The following is a 15,796-nucleotide window of genomic DNA, read 5'->3' as shown; positions in this document are numbered from 1 at the left end:
ATCATTTATGTTCCCCCTCTATCTCTATTTCTTTTTATCCTTCCTTTCTTCTTCCCCATCTCCTCACACCACCACCACCACCATTTTTTTTCATTTATCTTTCCCCTCTCCCTCTCTCATACTCCCCTCTCTAATTTTGTTTCAGCGAAGGAGAGGGCTATATAATCTTGAGAAGGGGGCCGCCTATTCGCCAGAACAAATAGAGAGAGAGGGAGAACAAGGAAGAGAGGGGGGAAGAAGAGGAGAAAGAGGAAGGAGTGACAAATGGCGGTGGTGGGAGGTGATGGTGGCAGTCAGAGGTTGGGGTGGAAATCGTTCCGGATGGACGGGAAATAAACACTAATTCAACCGGTTCGGGCATAACGAGCACAAGTCCTAAGTGTCCAGTCGGACATCCGCACAAAACGAGCGGACATTTCGAATTTTTCTCCAACAAAGTGCCCGTCCGAGGCCGTTTTGATAGTCGGGCAAATCGGGTATCAGTCGGTCGGACACCGGTCATTAATGAACAAATGAAGAAATTTTTATTCGAAATTAAAACTGTTTAATAGCTAAATACAACTTTCTAAACTCCCACTTTACAATTTCAAAAAGTAAATGAATACAAAATTAAAAGATAATCATTGATTCTCATGGATTACGATCGGTGTATTGTGGATTCTTGGGTTACTGATTAGATATTGAGATTTTGGAGGAGAAGGAGACTAGAGTAGTAGAGAGGCGAAGACAAGATTAAGGAAAGTGATTTCTAGAGTTATATATTTTTACTCTTGAAATCTAACGGTTGTAGCTAACCCAACAAATTTAAAGGCTTAAAATCAATCATATAGGCTGGGCGGGTATAAGGGCTAAGATAAACAAACAGGTATGGAATGGTTCGGTCAGGCGGACTATATAAGCGGGCGGACTCGGTCGGATCACCGGGTAAAAACCTATGCCTACGTTCGTCCTTTTAAGCTCTTCCAGTCGGGCGGGTACGTACCGATGCGGGCATCGGATGGTCACGGACCCTTCAAACTCCGATGGTCGTGGGCGGATTCCGAGCCAAAATCCCACCCCTAGTAAGAGGTAGTGGTCGGAGGAGAAGATGAAATTTTTCGAAAAAGAATTAAAGGTCGTCGGTAATGGTCGTTTGTCAGAAACCATGGATCATTAATGATGCGATCACTTTTCAATAAAGACATTGAATAGTTGCGAGTAAACGATTCGTGTGGGATAAGGGAATCATAAATCTTTGACCGGTATACCTTGCAACTCTTACTATTTGTTGACCATCATTCATAAATTAATTTACCATCTATATAAAAGAGAGGTTATGACTGAGACAAAATAAATGCTCATTTCTACTGACTATGATCCTAATAGATGTCACATATACATTTACGTCAAAACCTCAAACCATCAATAATACACTCTGCGAAACACCCGTTTGGCCTTCGCTTGACTATTACATTTCTTCATCTTTTGTCTTCATCAGTGGAATTTCTCACTCAATTTTCTCTCGATTACTACGAATTGGTCATTGCAGAACCTTCTCTTCGTCCACTCATCATTTCATCTTTCTTCTCTATTAACCACTCAATTTCTTCATTGCTTCTACATTTAGTAGAGTATATCCCGTGCCCTTGGGCACACACAGTTGTATCGATTAAATTTGACGAAATTTTAACCCAATACTTCTATAGGCGCCCATAGTGTTGCTCTAGGCGCTCTTCCAAAACATGGCACCCGACTTTCCATATTTATTATTGCTATATATGTGAAATGAGGTAACCTTGACTTGTATCGAAATCAATTCCCTTCCTTTACCCTATGTGAGTATGAAATCGCGGGTCAAGAAGTCAAGAGGACCGAGTCGTTGACCGAAAGTTAGACCTTCACCTGTTAATATTTTTACGGGCACCGACACGTATTTGGGCTTAACCTGTGAGAAGAGACAAAACACACCTGATCGTAAGATCCCTGGGACACCGGGATGGTATCGGCCTAAGGGGGGCTCCGACGGCCAAGTCAATAAACTTGGCAAATATTGAATATGAATAATAAACCGGAGATTGAGCTATCGAGTTAAATATGTTATCTGAGCAAGACGATTGTTGGGAGAAAAGGTGATACAACCGGGTGAATGCTTGCCTAATTTTCTGGTCGTCGAGTGAAATAAAGTGCTTGCACCCCTTAGTCGTGAGGAGAGAGAAAGATCAGTCATCTTCCTTGATCAGGTGGTCGCTTAGAGAGAGAAAGATCAGTCGTCTTCCTTAATCAGGTGGTCGTCAGGGGAGAGAAAGATCACTCGTCTTCCTCAATCAGGTGGTCGTCAGGAGAGAGAAAGATCTCTCGTCTTCCTCAATCAAGTGGTCGTCAGGAGAGAGAAAGATCACCCGTCTTCCTTGATCAGGTGATCGTCAAGAGAGAAAAAGATCACTCGTCTTCCTTAATCAGGTGGTCGTCAGGAGAAATGATGATAGTAGCAATCGTTGGTTGCCTAACAGAGGTTTGGATGATCGATATGAGAGAGAAAATAAGTGGTTAGTTGAATGCGAGTGAATTGGATGTGTCTAGTGATGTTATCCGTCATTGATGCCTTAGTCGATGACCAGATGATCCTTATATAGTGTTTCGTGGTCAACTGTCTGTCTTGGTCAACTATCACCTTGTGGTGGGTTGTCGTCTTGAATATGGTAACGCCTGGACATGAATGCGAATACCGTAACTCCCATCCGAAGGATATGTTGATGATATTCTTGCCCAACTGTGATCTTGAATAACAGTAACGCCTCAACGGGTATATGCTTAGGCAATAACGACTAACCTTTTCGTGCAGGGCTGACTTCTCATCCAAGCCTGATTCTTTTGTTTAACGCGTATATATTTTCTTGCCACCCCGGATGCTTTGAGACAAATGGGTCGGGCTCATTTATCGTTTAGTTCATGGGCTTGGCTATTCTATGGGCTCATCAATCATGGATTTCTAGGGCACTTCTGGTGATGGATTTTGGCCCATACACCCTATGGCACGAACAGTTGTATTAATTAAATTTGACGAAATTGTAGACCAATGCTTCCATAGGCACCTCATAGAATTGTTCTAGGCGCTCTCCCCAAATATGCCACCCGCCTCTCCATATTTATTGTTTAATTTTTATATTCTGGATACCCTAATTTTTTGGTATTCTATATATTGTTTATTTTCTTTTTTCTTAAATTAGTTATTTTATTGAGAGGAAAATAATTCAAATTTCTTTTTTAACCCTTGCAATTTTTTTTTTAAATTAGTTATTTTATTTCTAGGAAGGACACAGTTATTTTTTTCTTTAAAGAGATTATAAGAAGGACTATATTTTAAATTTTGGGAAGAACTTTTAGACAATATCTTTTACTAAAAAAAGATGTTTGTTTTAGTCAGCATTTTTACATTTTGTTTTATTATATAGATGTCTATATATATATAGATATATATATATATATATTTCTTAATGGCACAACAAGTAATGAGTCCTTATATATTTAAATGATGTACATCAATTTAGTTTTCCTTAAGAATGAGTTTTATTCTCCTCCGCTGTTCAAGTTTTTTGTTGAAAGAGACAATGTATTTTCTGAGTCTCCAAATTTAAGCACGCCAGGGAGAATTCTCCTTTTGCCTTATTGTACAACCAAGGTCACAGTCCTATAGTGATCTATTTAAGCGAGGCGTTCTCTGCATTTTTTTCTTTTGATATATGGAAGTCATATTTCAGGTCACACTCGTATAACGATCCATTGAAACGAGGCGTGTCAGCAGCACATGTTATACCTAGTTTAATAGAAAAAAAGTATGAGGAAGATTGAGGTTGGCGAACAACCAAATTTGAGAGATGGTAGTTGGTGATAAGACAGGTGGTAAGACATTCCACACCACCAGGGCACCACCAGTGGCCAGTGCTACTACTCTCGTCACTTCATTAGGAAAAGTCTTTTTTAACAGTGATTGGAAATTGACTATAACAATTGTTCTTTTTTAAATTAAGACAAACTGAGAAAAATCAATGTCCAGTATATTTACTGAGAACTTTTCTTTGAGTTGTCGCACCCTTTCATTCATCTGACTCCGAATTTTGACTCGAAATTTTGAATAACTTCCGACCCCAAAATTCTGTTTGTAAAATAAAAAAAATTAACAAGAAATGTCTATCAAAATTAAGAAAAATATCATGTTTAAAAAGAGAAAACTTGTTTCCCAAACACGACATAGTGGCAATTGACAAGAGACATTCTGGTACATAAGGTTATCATCGTCAGATACTGAATACAAAGATATAACTATGTTCGGACGGAGATATATAAGAATAAAAAAAATGTTACACTTCTCTTTAAGGCTCTTCTACATTTGTAAGTTGTAACTACAACTAGGTGCTCTTCTAGCTTTACATCAATGATAGTCTTGATTGGTAAATTGGAAGTCCAAACTTAATGGATGGTTCATATGAAATTTACTAAAATGATGGATGGCTAAAGAACTCTCTCAAATTGTATGGTTAATAAGCTCTTTAAAATTCCTTGATTTATGGGAGAAATGTTGGTTTAGATTGTTAATTCCCATAAATGCCCTATGTGAATATAGTTAGCAAGAAAAAGTTACTTTCATCCCTCAAAATATTAATAAAATAAAGTTGAAGGGTAAACAAGTAAACAAAACAACCTCATTGAGAAGCTCTCTTGCCTCTTTTGTTCTCCTTTTTCCAAAATTTTTTTTTCCCTTGGAAGTCCAACAAAAATCAAAATTGAAGAAGAAAAAAGAAAAAAAAGGAAAAGAAGGTTGGATTTTAAACAGCCACTCCAGGAGGTTGTGAGACAACACAAACCTTTCTGGAGTTAGGGCTGTTAAACCAAAAACTTCTCATTTCTTTCTTAATTTAATGGTTTTTGATCTTCAATCACATTCTCCTATTCTTTTTCTTCTATTTCTTGTTCAAATTTCTAGTAAAACTTGAATTTTTGATCATTTTTTCTCCTCAGTTTTGGGTTTCTTTTGATAATCTTTCTTGTATGTTATACAATATTTCATGTCTTTGAAAATGGCAGAGTATTCGCCGGAGAAAAAATCCGGCTGTGTTTCGATGTTGTATAGCGGGTTATTCCGACGGCGATATTTTTGGTCTAGAAGATCCACATCTACAAACTCAAGTCCCAAAACTCATGGTACCAATGTTCTTAAGGTAAGCATGAGTTCTAAAAGAAGGCGTGGCTCTGACGAAATGGCATTTCTTGACGAGACAAATTTACCAGCTTATGAACCAAAATTACACGATAAAACAAACTCAAGTCATCGTTCCCCATATCAAAAACAAGGTGGAAGATTAGCGAATGAAAACATTGTAAATTCAAACGTAACCGTCACAAATCCAAAAGGAACCGTCACAAACTCAAAAGTTTCGACGATTCAAGGATTAGGCCACGGAAGGAGAGTACCAAAGGAGGCAAATGGGATATCGGGCGAGCTCAATAGTATGATTAACGATTATCAACAATCAAAAGGAAGTAATAATCTCGTCAGAGCGTCCTCTGGTAATGTAATGCTTTTCAGTAACTTGGGTAATTTAAGACAATCTCATAATCAAAATGCGAGTTCTCACAAATCAAACACAAATATTCTTGATTACCTCCCAATGACAGCAAACGAGATGACTTCAAATTCAAATGGGAAATACGAAAACGCTTATGGCAACGGTAATGGCAATCACAATAGTAACAGTGATAGTTCCCATTACAATAAAAGTAACGGAAAGGTTGGTAAGTGGGGAAAAGTGTGCGACGAACCGAAAGAACAACCTGGTTCTTTATGTAGAGCTTTATCCACAAGAATGGACCCTGAGCAATTGAAGATAATGGGAAATGAAGAATATAAACAGGGACAGTTTGCGGAGGCGTTGGCTTTTTATGACCGGGCAATCAGGTTAGACCCGGATAAGGCCTCTTACCGTAGCAATAAAAGTGCAGCATTAACGGCCTTGGGTCGTCTTCTCGAAGCCATTTTTGAATGTAGAGAAGCCATTAGAATTGATCCCTCTTATCATCGAGCTCATCATCGTTTGGCAACATTATGTCTCAGGTACGTACTATGAACTTATAAACGAGTATTGTAGGAACAAGAAAAATTAGGCAGATTCTGAACATAAATCTTATGTGGCTTGTCGTAATTCGTAGTTAAGCATATCACAATCATCGCGAAGAACGAATCACAACAAACCACATAAGATTTCTGTCTTGAGTGTGCCTATTTTTTCTTGTTCTCCCTAACATTTTCCTTACAAAATCAATATGGAGATTTTATTGGACATATTAAAATTAGATACGTAAAATGTTCAAAAGAATGGCCAACGGAAATAACCTACCTATCTTTTACATTAACATTTGATAGGCGAACCTGTTTCGGTTACTAATTAATCTAGGGTAGTTCGATTTAAACCAAAAAATTATAATTCTAGTTCGTTTCCTTTTTTTTTTTTTATATTTTGGCAGATTGGGAGAATGTGAGAAAGCCTTATACCATTATAAACAATCAGGATCTGAAGCTGATCCTAGTGAGATAGTTCAAGCTAAGGCTCTTCAACTCTGTCTTAACAAAAGCACCGAAGCGAAGAAGCTAAGAGACTGGCACACCATTATTAAGGAAACCGGTTCGGCGATATCATCTGGTGCCGATTCAGCTCCACAGGTCTAAACCTAGAACCAATTAGTCCCATTTAATCATATATTTTAGGTAAATCAACTGGTTCTGCTGTGGTGCCGATTCACCTCCACAGGTCTTAGGTCTAAACTTAGAACCTAATTTGATCACATTAAATAATATATTTTAGGTAAATCAGTTGGTTCTCTAAGTATTCTGGTCATTTCAGCTTTGGGCTTGGAAAGGACCCTGGGAACCTCTAGTACCGTGTATGCCGACTAAAATCGAAATAAAAATAGGTATAGGCAAGTAGTGATCGAGCTTATGTTCGGGTCATTTCGGCCTTGGGCTCAGACTGGACCCCGAGCAACCTCTAATACCTACCATGTATGCCTACTGAATCTGCCCACGGGTAAACACGTCTGATATCGGATTTTCGAGTTTATCCCCCAGCCCTACATCGCACTGAGGCTTGCATCCTTGGTTTGAACTTTTTGGGCCTTAAGAATTAGTCACAGCCCAACACAGCCCATCCAAATTACTAAGATAACGAAAAAAAATAGTTATCCAATATCTTACGTTTTTATTTTTTTGCATATAAAGTCTCTTATTTCTTCTCTCTTTATTCTTTTGATTATAGATATTTGCCTTGCAAGCGGAAGCTTTACTTAAGTTGCAGAGACATGAAGATGCAGACACAATAATTTCGAAGGCCCCAAAGTTCGATGTTGATGAATGTACCAAGTTCTTCGGCCCGGTCGTCAATGCAAATCTTTTACTAATACAAGCACAGGTTGATACGGCAGTTGGGAGGTTTGTAAATTTGATTTTAGGTTAACTCAACAATTTAAGGTTGCAATAGACTTGGGCTTTGGCTAGGCCTGGGTCGATCCGAAGATTGCCCTATGGTTGGGCTATTTGGATCTTTATGTACTGATTTAAGTATTTAAATAGGTTTGAAGATGCTGTGGTGGCCGCTCAACGTGCGGCTCAGCTTGACTCAACTAACAAAGATGTGAATTTGATGGTCAAGAGGACTCGAGGGGTAGCTTCGGCTCGATCCAAAGGTAATGAGCTCTTCAAAGCATCAAAATTGATAGATGCATGTGTAGCATATAGCGAAGGACTCGAGCATGACCCGCTCAACTCAGTGTTGCTATGTAATCGAGCTGCTTGCCGATCCAAACTCGGTCAGTTTGAGAAAGCCGTCGAAGATTGTAACAAAGCTCTCAACGTGCGGCCTTGCTATAGCAAAGCTAGACTAAGAAGAGCGGATTGTAACGCTAAGGTGAGCTCCAACTAAGTATTTGTTCATTTTTAATGCAACACTTAATTATAGAAATTTTAAGTATCACATAGAATTTTTAGTTTTCTTTACAAAATCTCTCTGATGCAAAATTCAATTTGAATCTAAGATGATGATTACCAATTAAATAAACATAAACATATTGTTAAAGGGCACTCTACAAAAATAGAATCTCCTCTTGAGATATCTCTAAATAACTAGTCATCAACATTTGAATTAAAACCAATGGCAGTCATTTTCTTTTATAAAAACCCAAAATAGCTAGTAATTTTTATAAAAATAATCATGTCAAATAAGTAAATAATTCCACATTAGATATTTGCACCGGAGACGAGGAACTTGGATGATCTCCATTTTGACACGTAGAAAGAAAAATTCAGTTGAGACTTGACACATAAAGACTGATAGAGGATCTTTTCGAGTTTTTACGTTGGAGATACTCTCACATCTAAAACTTTGGACTATTTTTACCTTGAAAGAATCAAGATTAGCCAGTCATACAAAAAAAACATAACTGAGTTTACAACTGTTTTATTCGAATTAGTTGGAAAGATGGGAAGCTTCAGCCCAAGATTATGAGATGCTATTGAAAGAGAAACCAGATGATGAAGAAGTAGGTCGGGCCTTGTTAGATGTCCAGGCCCAACTCAAGAAGTTACAACGACATGAACACGGTCGAAACTCAAAGGAGGTGAAATCAGGCTCCGGTGTTGTTGTTATCTCAAGCTACGACACTTTAAGGCACTTCGTGACATCGCCAGGTACGCAGAACCCGACATTTGTACAACTAGAAAAACAACAGTGCTATCTGTACAGATTCTCGATATGTTGTAGATTACAAACGTCTCGAACCAAGGCTAAGCCGGTTTTGGTGGGACTTAACCGATCTGCTTTATTCATATTCTGAGACGTCTGTCCGAGCTATGTCCCTACACAACATTTATGTAGACGGAAATTCTATAGGCACCAAGATTTAGCTATAAGCACCTCCAAACACCTACCATTTGAAGGGTACCGCAAGTTTCTTTGCCTCTCGGTCAATGGCACAACCAAGTGTTGTTGACTTGGAGTCGTGCGGGTGCCCGATGAGGTTGGCGCCTACATCATAGACAGAGCCCATAATCCTTCAAAATTAAGAAATTACAGAGTCTAGACTTCAAAGTGAAAGGCGCTAAGGGTCCCCATAAGGTTTACATTATTAGGGACCCATATACAAGCTAGAATACAGAAGAAGACCCAAACTTGGAATTCAAGACCAATTTCGGCATGGGGCTCTAGATTAGGCATGATGAAGAACTACTAAGAAAATCTTGATGTTTTCATAAATTGACAGGGATATCCGTGGTGCATTTCTGCAACAAATCCTGTGATCAACGAGCATCGGTGGTTATGGAGAATCTCTGCAAGAAATACCCAACCTTACACTTTCTTAAGGTTCGATTTTGTTTCATTTTACATACTGAAATATTATGCACTTGTTTGTGAGAGTAGATCCACATAAATAATGCGAGTATTTAGTGTGGAAAATCCACTTACTATATGTTTGTTCTATATTTAATCCAATTAATATTAATCATCACTTACTTTAATACTTGTGTTATTTAATTTTAGGTGGTAGTTGAAGATCACCCTCAAGTAGCAAAATCAGAGGGAGTGAATTCTTTACCAGTGTTCAAGATGTACAAGAACGGATCAAGAATGAAGGATATTCCAGGAACTAGCCTGGAATTGTTAGAAAGCACTGTCAAATTTCATACTACAACTTGAAAAATATGACTTCCGAAAAAGGTCCACAAAATTTAAGTCTGACTGCACACCCTTTCCCTCTCAAGTCTAATCTAATCCTAAGTTTACTAGCAACAAAAGAGAAACATAATGCGATCAACTAGAATGCGAGATGGATGACTAGATTTTCTTCACAAAAAATCTAAATGACGATATTCAACTTAATCAAGTGAGAGATAAATATGACTTTTAGAAATTTGGGGGAGATGGGTTTCTTGTAAATCGCTTGATTTTGGTATAATGTTTTACGAAATTAATGTTTAGTTCAGTTATGTACTTGTTATATTAATGTATTTGTATAAATTTTTAGGTCTTATTTGTGTTGTGTAAGAATACAATTTTGAGAAAAGGAAGTCTCAAAATATAATTCTTTTTTTTCTTAAGGTTGAGGTGAGTCGTGATGTTTTCTATTTATAAATAAAACTAGGTCAGAGCCCTAGCTTCTCAGAACATTTCATGTTAAAAAGAGCCCTTCAAGCGCCACTTCTCAAAACCGACTCTCCCACTTCTTGTTTCACTCAAAGTCAACATACTCACGCCAATGTCCAAAATGGGCTCGAATCTACTAATTTCAAAGGCTTGCGCTATTTTTCCTTTTTGTTTCGGTTTTCTACCTCCAAATGCCTAAAATTAGAAACTTTACCTCCCTCTCTAAGGTGTTGTTTGTTTTTTTTATTTATGTCTGAATCTGAACTGTCTGAATCTAAATTGGCTGAACTGAATTGGTTGCATCTGAATTGACTTAATTAATTACAAAAAAAATGTTTGTTTTTTAATCTAAATTATTAGGTATGAATGAAAATTTTGTCAGATATTCCCCTATTTGATATTTTTACCAAAAAGAAAAACTTATTTTGCAAAACCCTAAATACTCTTAAACCCAAAACTCCTACCGCCCCCTTCCCTTTCTCTCTCTAACACCATTACCTAAAACCCCAATCTCAGTTTTCTGCTATTTCCCCTCTTCCCTTTCTCTCTTTAAGCCCATTACCCAAAACCCCAAATTGAGTTTTCTCCCATTTTCTCTCTCGCTCTAAACCTAACGACGGCGAATGCTAGTAGCTTCAAGAACAGTTGTATTGATTTACTTGAACAGTTTTATGAACAGTTTTTTCTGATGGATCTTTTTCCTACAGATCGGCAAAGGTAAACGCTCGCCAGATCGACGAGGGTTCAGTCTCTCTCCCCCCCTCTCTCTCTAACAGACCGGCAACGTTAAACCCTCGCCAGATCCGGCGAGGGTTCGTCTCTCCCTCTTTTCCTCAGTCTCTCCAACCCAAGATCGGTTTTGTGGCGGTGCGATTTGGTGTGGTCTGTCGTGTGGTGGTGGTGCGGTCTGTCGTTTGGTGGTGTGGTCTGTCGTGTGGTGGTGCTGGTGTGGTGGCGGTGGAGTACAAGGAAGAAGATGGATATAGTTATGTATTTTAGATTTAAACATGGTTATATATGTCTTTCGTAACTTCTCAGATGTTGGGCTTCATTTTCAGACTTGTTTTGAAATCTGAAAAGAATGGACCATTATTCAGCCCATTCAGACGAAATTTCAGATTTACTTAAATGTAAAAAGCAAACATCTGAAATCTGAATTGGATTTCGTTTCAGATTTCAGATCTGAAAAAAAAATCACCTAAGTTCGATGCTCTGTGCAATAATTTGAAGTCTCAAAATTGACATGATCTCTCAAGTCTCTCTTTCTCTCTCTAAATCTATCACTAAATGAATCGAAATTAGGTAATCTCGATGGTTTTTATTTGGATTTTTGGCTAAAATGAATTGAGGATTCGTTTATGGGCTAAAATATGGTGTTCTCTTATGGGTTTTGTTTGCCTGTTTGGTTGAAATCAATTATGCTTGTATATGGTGAACTTTAATAATTTGGTTGATTTTGAGAAAGTATTTGTAAAATGATCGATTAGGGTTAAAAAGTAGGTTCAAACCATTGAACCCTACCACCACTACTGATACAGCTAAAATTGTTGAACTTAGAGCATCTCCAATGCAAGACTCAAGAAAAACTCTAAAAATCCTATGTGTCAAGTGTGAAAAATGAATCTCTAAATGACCTCTTTCCGATTTGGCCATTTAGAGACACTCTATTGCAAAACTTTCTCCAATGCAACACTCAAGAGAAACTCTAAGAACCAATATTTCGGTTTAAAACGTATAGATTTGTTTATGTGGCACTTAGAGAATCTCAAGAGAACACTCTAAATTTAAAGTGTCCCCTTAAGGATCTTTAAAATAAATCTTGACACATCACTTTAGAGATTCATGTTGAGTTTTGCATTGGAGATGGATTTTAAAGAAAAATTCTAAAAAATTCTATGTGATACTCTAAGATTTAGAGTCTGAGTGTTGCATTGGAGATGCTCTTAGGGCGAACTCAGTTTCTATAAAATAGTTCAACTCCACGGATTTCAACTTGAGTGCGAAAACAAATTTACAGGGGCGGCCCTGACTTTTCGGTGGCCTGAAGCGAGGTCTGAAAATGTGGCCCTTTCTACCAAATTGTAAAACGTCTAAATGTATTTACATGAAAACGATAAGTATCGTAAAATATTTTCATCATATTTATATAACAAAATAATTTTTTTGATAATTACAATCACTGAAATTTGGTTCTTAAATTTTTCGATGCAAAGTCACTAATAATCGTCGAATAATCAAGACTGTCAGCTATATCCTTCTAAATAGATACAATAGCTAACCAGTTTAACCTTTCTTCTGACATAGTAGATCGAATATAAGACTTAATCAACTTCAACTTAGAAAAACTTCTTTCTGCAGAGGCACAATAACTGGTATCGTTTACATAATTCTATAAGAAACTCATGTGTTCGGTTAACAACCTTTCATATCTTTCAAAAATCTAGTACTTCAGTCGGTCTTTTGATCTCATTTGGTAAAAGACGCTTCAACATTTTCAGTTCAGAAACTAAGTCTAGTCCGTCTATGTTATATGACTCATTATGCTTGAAAAAGGTTTCAAAGCGAACACATGAATATCTCAAATTACCATCATCTTGGGAGTTTAACTTTTTTAACTCAAACAGAAAACTAAATATTTCTTTGTATTTCTAGTTTGCTTGAATATGCTCTTAAATGAAGAAAAAGTCTGATCTAATATGTATATGTAATAATTAACTCTAAATGCTTCTTCAAGTGACATTGATGGATCTTCACACGCATTCTCGTCAAACTGTGTATTTCTTTGAATAATACGTTTTTCCCAAAATGTTGTTTCAACTCTCATTTTAATGACAATCTCTTTAGCTTCAACCATGCCTTCTTCAAATCTCACTTCTCTATAATCTTCAAAAGAACGAATGAGTACATTCAATTTCTCTAATGCAACATCAATATCCATATCTTCAGCTTGAAGTGTTTTGCTAATAGAGTTTACCGCAAACAATATATTATGCCAAATAATTATGCTCAAAAGGAATTCAAAATTTTCGAAGTCTTGTTTTAATATATTTTTGGCATCATGAACTGTTTTTGAATCATCACTTGTCTCCACCAATTCTTCTAAAGTTTCTCGTAATTGTGGAGCTTGAAACCTAATGTCTTGGTGACCCTTTTTACTTAACATTTTTTAAATTGGATAAGCTTCTCGTAATCATAACTTGTCTCTACTAGTTTTTGAATCAACACTTTCTACTCTACTTTAACATAAATCAACAAACTGTTGGGCCCACCATCTATTTAAAAATCATCAAATTTGGTGGCCCTTTTTACTTAACGTTTTTCAAATGGGGCCTTTATAATTTTGTTAGAGAGTTGGACTTCTTATACGTTTCTTACAGAAATTAATGTCTCGGTGGCCCCTAAAAGCTGGTGGCCCGAAGCGACGCTTTGTTCGCTTTGGCCCAGGGCCACCCCTGCAAATTTACCATAGTAGTGAAAGGGGAGGGGACGCCAATAACACAAATGGGAGGCCGCTCTAAAACTTCCCTCTCCACCCTAGCATGGTCGGAGTGATGCTCGCTTTGTTCTTGTTCACAACAGAAGGCAAACCCTAAAATCTACAATCTGCACTGAGAAATGACGCTTCAGAATCAAAAGAGAAAGCTTGATCTGTTACCCAGTCTCAGAGGCAAGTTTTAATATCTCTCTCTCTCTCTAGTTTCTTCTTTTCTGTATAATATGATGAACCATTAAACCCACGATACAACACAATGAACATCAAACTCTTTAGAAATCTTATTTCAAATTCAAATCAACAGAAGTTCCAACTCTTCTTCTTCTCCTCCTCTTCCAAACCCAAGAAATCAAAATCTATTCCCATCTCAGAGTACCTAATTAATCGTCATGGATTTTCTCCAGAAACAACATCAAAGATCTCAGCTAGAATAAATACTGTACGTAATCCTGAAAAATCTGATTCAGTCCTTGATTTCCTTCATAATAATGGATTTTCAAATACCCATCTTGAGAAATTACTTAAAATCTTACCTAGGATACTTAACTCCAATCTTGAGAAAACCATCAAACCCAAACTCAATGTGTTTATGGATTTAGGGTTTACAAAAGAAGGCATTGCTGATATAATTTCATCAAATCCATGGCTTCTGAAAAGAAGTGCTAATAATAGACTTGTTCCTTCAATTGTTAGTCTAAAAGAGATTGTGGGTTCAACTTCAGGAATTTCTAAAGTTCTTAAAGGTTCTACATTTTTTCTCCATCATGATTTAGAGAAAACATGTATTCCAAATATTGAACTTCTCAAAAGTTGTGGAATTTGCATATCTCAAATCATTAAAGTCCTTTATAACTATCCTAGATTCTTGCTTATAAAACCAGAGACTATGAAAGAATTGATTCAGAGGGCTGATGAATTGGGTGGTGATCGGGAATCGAAAATGTACATTCATGGAATTAGGGCATTGGGTTCAATGACTAAAGAAAGTTGGGAACTCAAATTGGAGCTGTTTAAAAGTTTGGGTTGGTCAGAAGATGATATTTTGTTCATGTTTAAGAGAATGCCCTCAGTGTTTACGGCGTCAAATAGAAAACTGAAAGAGGGAGTAGAGTTTCTCTTCAAAGCTGCAAAATGTAATGCTTCTTTCTTGGTTCTTCATCCTGAAATGCTTATGTACAGCTTAGAACGCCGAGTTAAACCTAGGGTGGAAGTGTTGGAGACTTTGAAGAGCAAGAATCTTATTGCAGAAACTGGTTGCTGGGCTTCAATCTGCAAGATGACAGACGATCGGTTTGCTAAGAAATATATACTTCCACATGAGAATGAAGTTGGGAGCATTAGTATTCGTAAACATTAATTGAACTAATTCAATCAAAACTATTGAGGCATTAAAGTTAAATTACATCATGGTACTCAGCTTTCGTATTGAGGAATCTTGCTGGTTAATTGGCTGATGAAAAGTTTTCATTTCGGTTAGTTGTGATTTCATTTCATGAAGGCTGTGTAAGAGTAGCAATTGAGTTCGCAGATGGCGTCGGACACCATTTTGAATACCCGTTTGGCTCGCGAGGATATCGATCATCATGTTGGTAAAGAATGAATTTCATTCCTTGAATCAACAAAAGTGCAGCAATGGAATTCACTCATTGTTGCTTGACATTGAATCTTTACTGAACTCGATTCAATCATATTAAATGAATTTGAAGATCATAGAGCTTTTGATAACAAGATCTTGTGTCGATTTCTTTTTTGTTGGATCATTAGGTGATACCAAATTACGAAGGGAGGAATAAATTAGTAAGAAGAATGATACTGTGATATGTTTGGTTTCAAGTTTTCGTATCTCTTTAGTGTGTACTTCTTGTACTTTGTACTGACATTTCATTTTATTATTCTATTGGATCATGAGTTTCTATTTTATCGTGAATCTTGTAGTTCCCTTGTTGTTTCTCTCATGTTTTCTCGGTTAGTAGTTTCATGTTTACAGAGCAATTATGTCTAATGCCGTAATGTTATCCTTTTCCCCACTTGGATCTGTCTAGAGTTCACATTTCTCCAGATTACACCATTCTGTGAGCACTTCTATGGAATTGTTCGGATTAAATTTACTCCTTGAACAGAAGAGATAGACACTATG

At 37.1% G+C, this 15,796-nt stretch overlaps 2 protein-coding genes across 2 annotated transcripts; both read left to right on the top strand.

Annotated features, from left to right (window-relative positions):
* The first annotated feature begins 4,557 nt into the window (after positions 1-4,557).
* Positions 4,558-10,086, top strand: LOC147567083 (inactive TPR repeat-containing thioredoxin TTL3-like). Its single transcript, XM_086653705.1, has 7 exons — positions 4,558-6,088; positions 6,499-6,694; positions 7,287-7,459; positions 7,601-7,934; positions 8,497-8,713; positions 9,286-9,386; positions 9,564-10,086. The coding sequence occupies exons 1-7, from the start codon at positions 5,043-5,045 to the stop codon at positions 9,717-9,719; spliced, it is 2,223 nt and encodes a 740-aa protein (XP_086509831.1). The 5' UTR covers positions 4,558-5,042; the 3' UTR covers positions 9,720-10,086.
* A 3,617-nt stretch (positions 10,087-13,703) lies between these two features.
* On the top strand, positions 13,704-15,577 carry LOC147567082 (uncharacterized). The gene has a single exon (XM_086653703.1). The coding sequence runs from the start codon at positions 13,916-13,918 to the stop codon at positions 15,014-15,016; it is 1,101 nt and encodes a 366-aa protein (XP_086509829.1). The 5' UTR covers positions 13,704-13,915; the 3' UTR covers positions 15,017-15,577.
* Positions 15,578-15,796: the final 219 nt, after the last annotated feature.

The sequence above is a fragment of the Eschscholzia californica genome, unplaced genomic scaffold (assembly GCF_041429995.1).
Source record: "Eschscholzia californica isolate CP2 unplaced genomic scaffold, dmEscCali1.0.p SCAF_1, whole genome shotgun sequence".
NCBI classification, from domain to species: Eukaryota; Viridiplantae; Streptophyta; class Magnoliopsida; order Ranunculales; family Papaveraceae; genus Eschscholzia; species Eschscholzia californica.
Note: the sequence above shows the minus strand (reverse complement) of the source record. Positions and strands in the feature narration are given on the sequence as shown.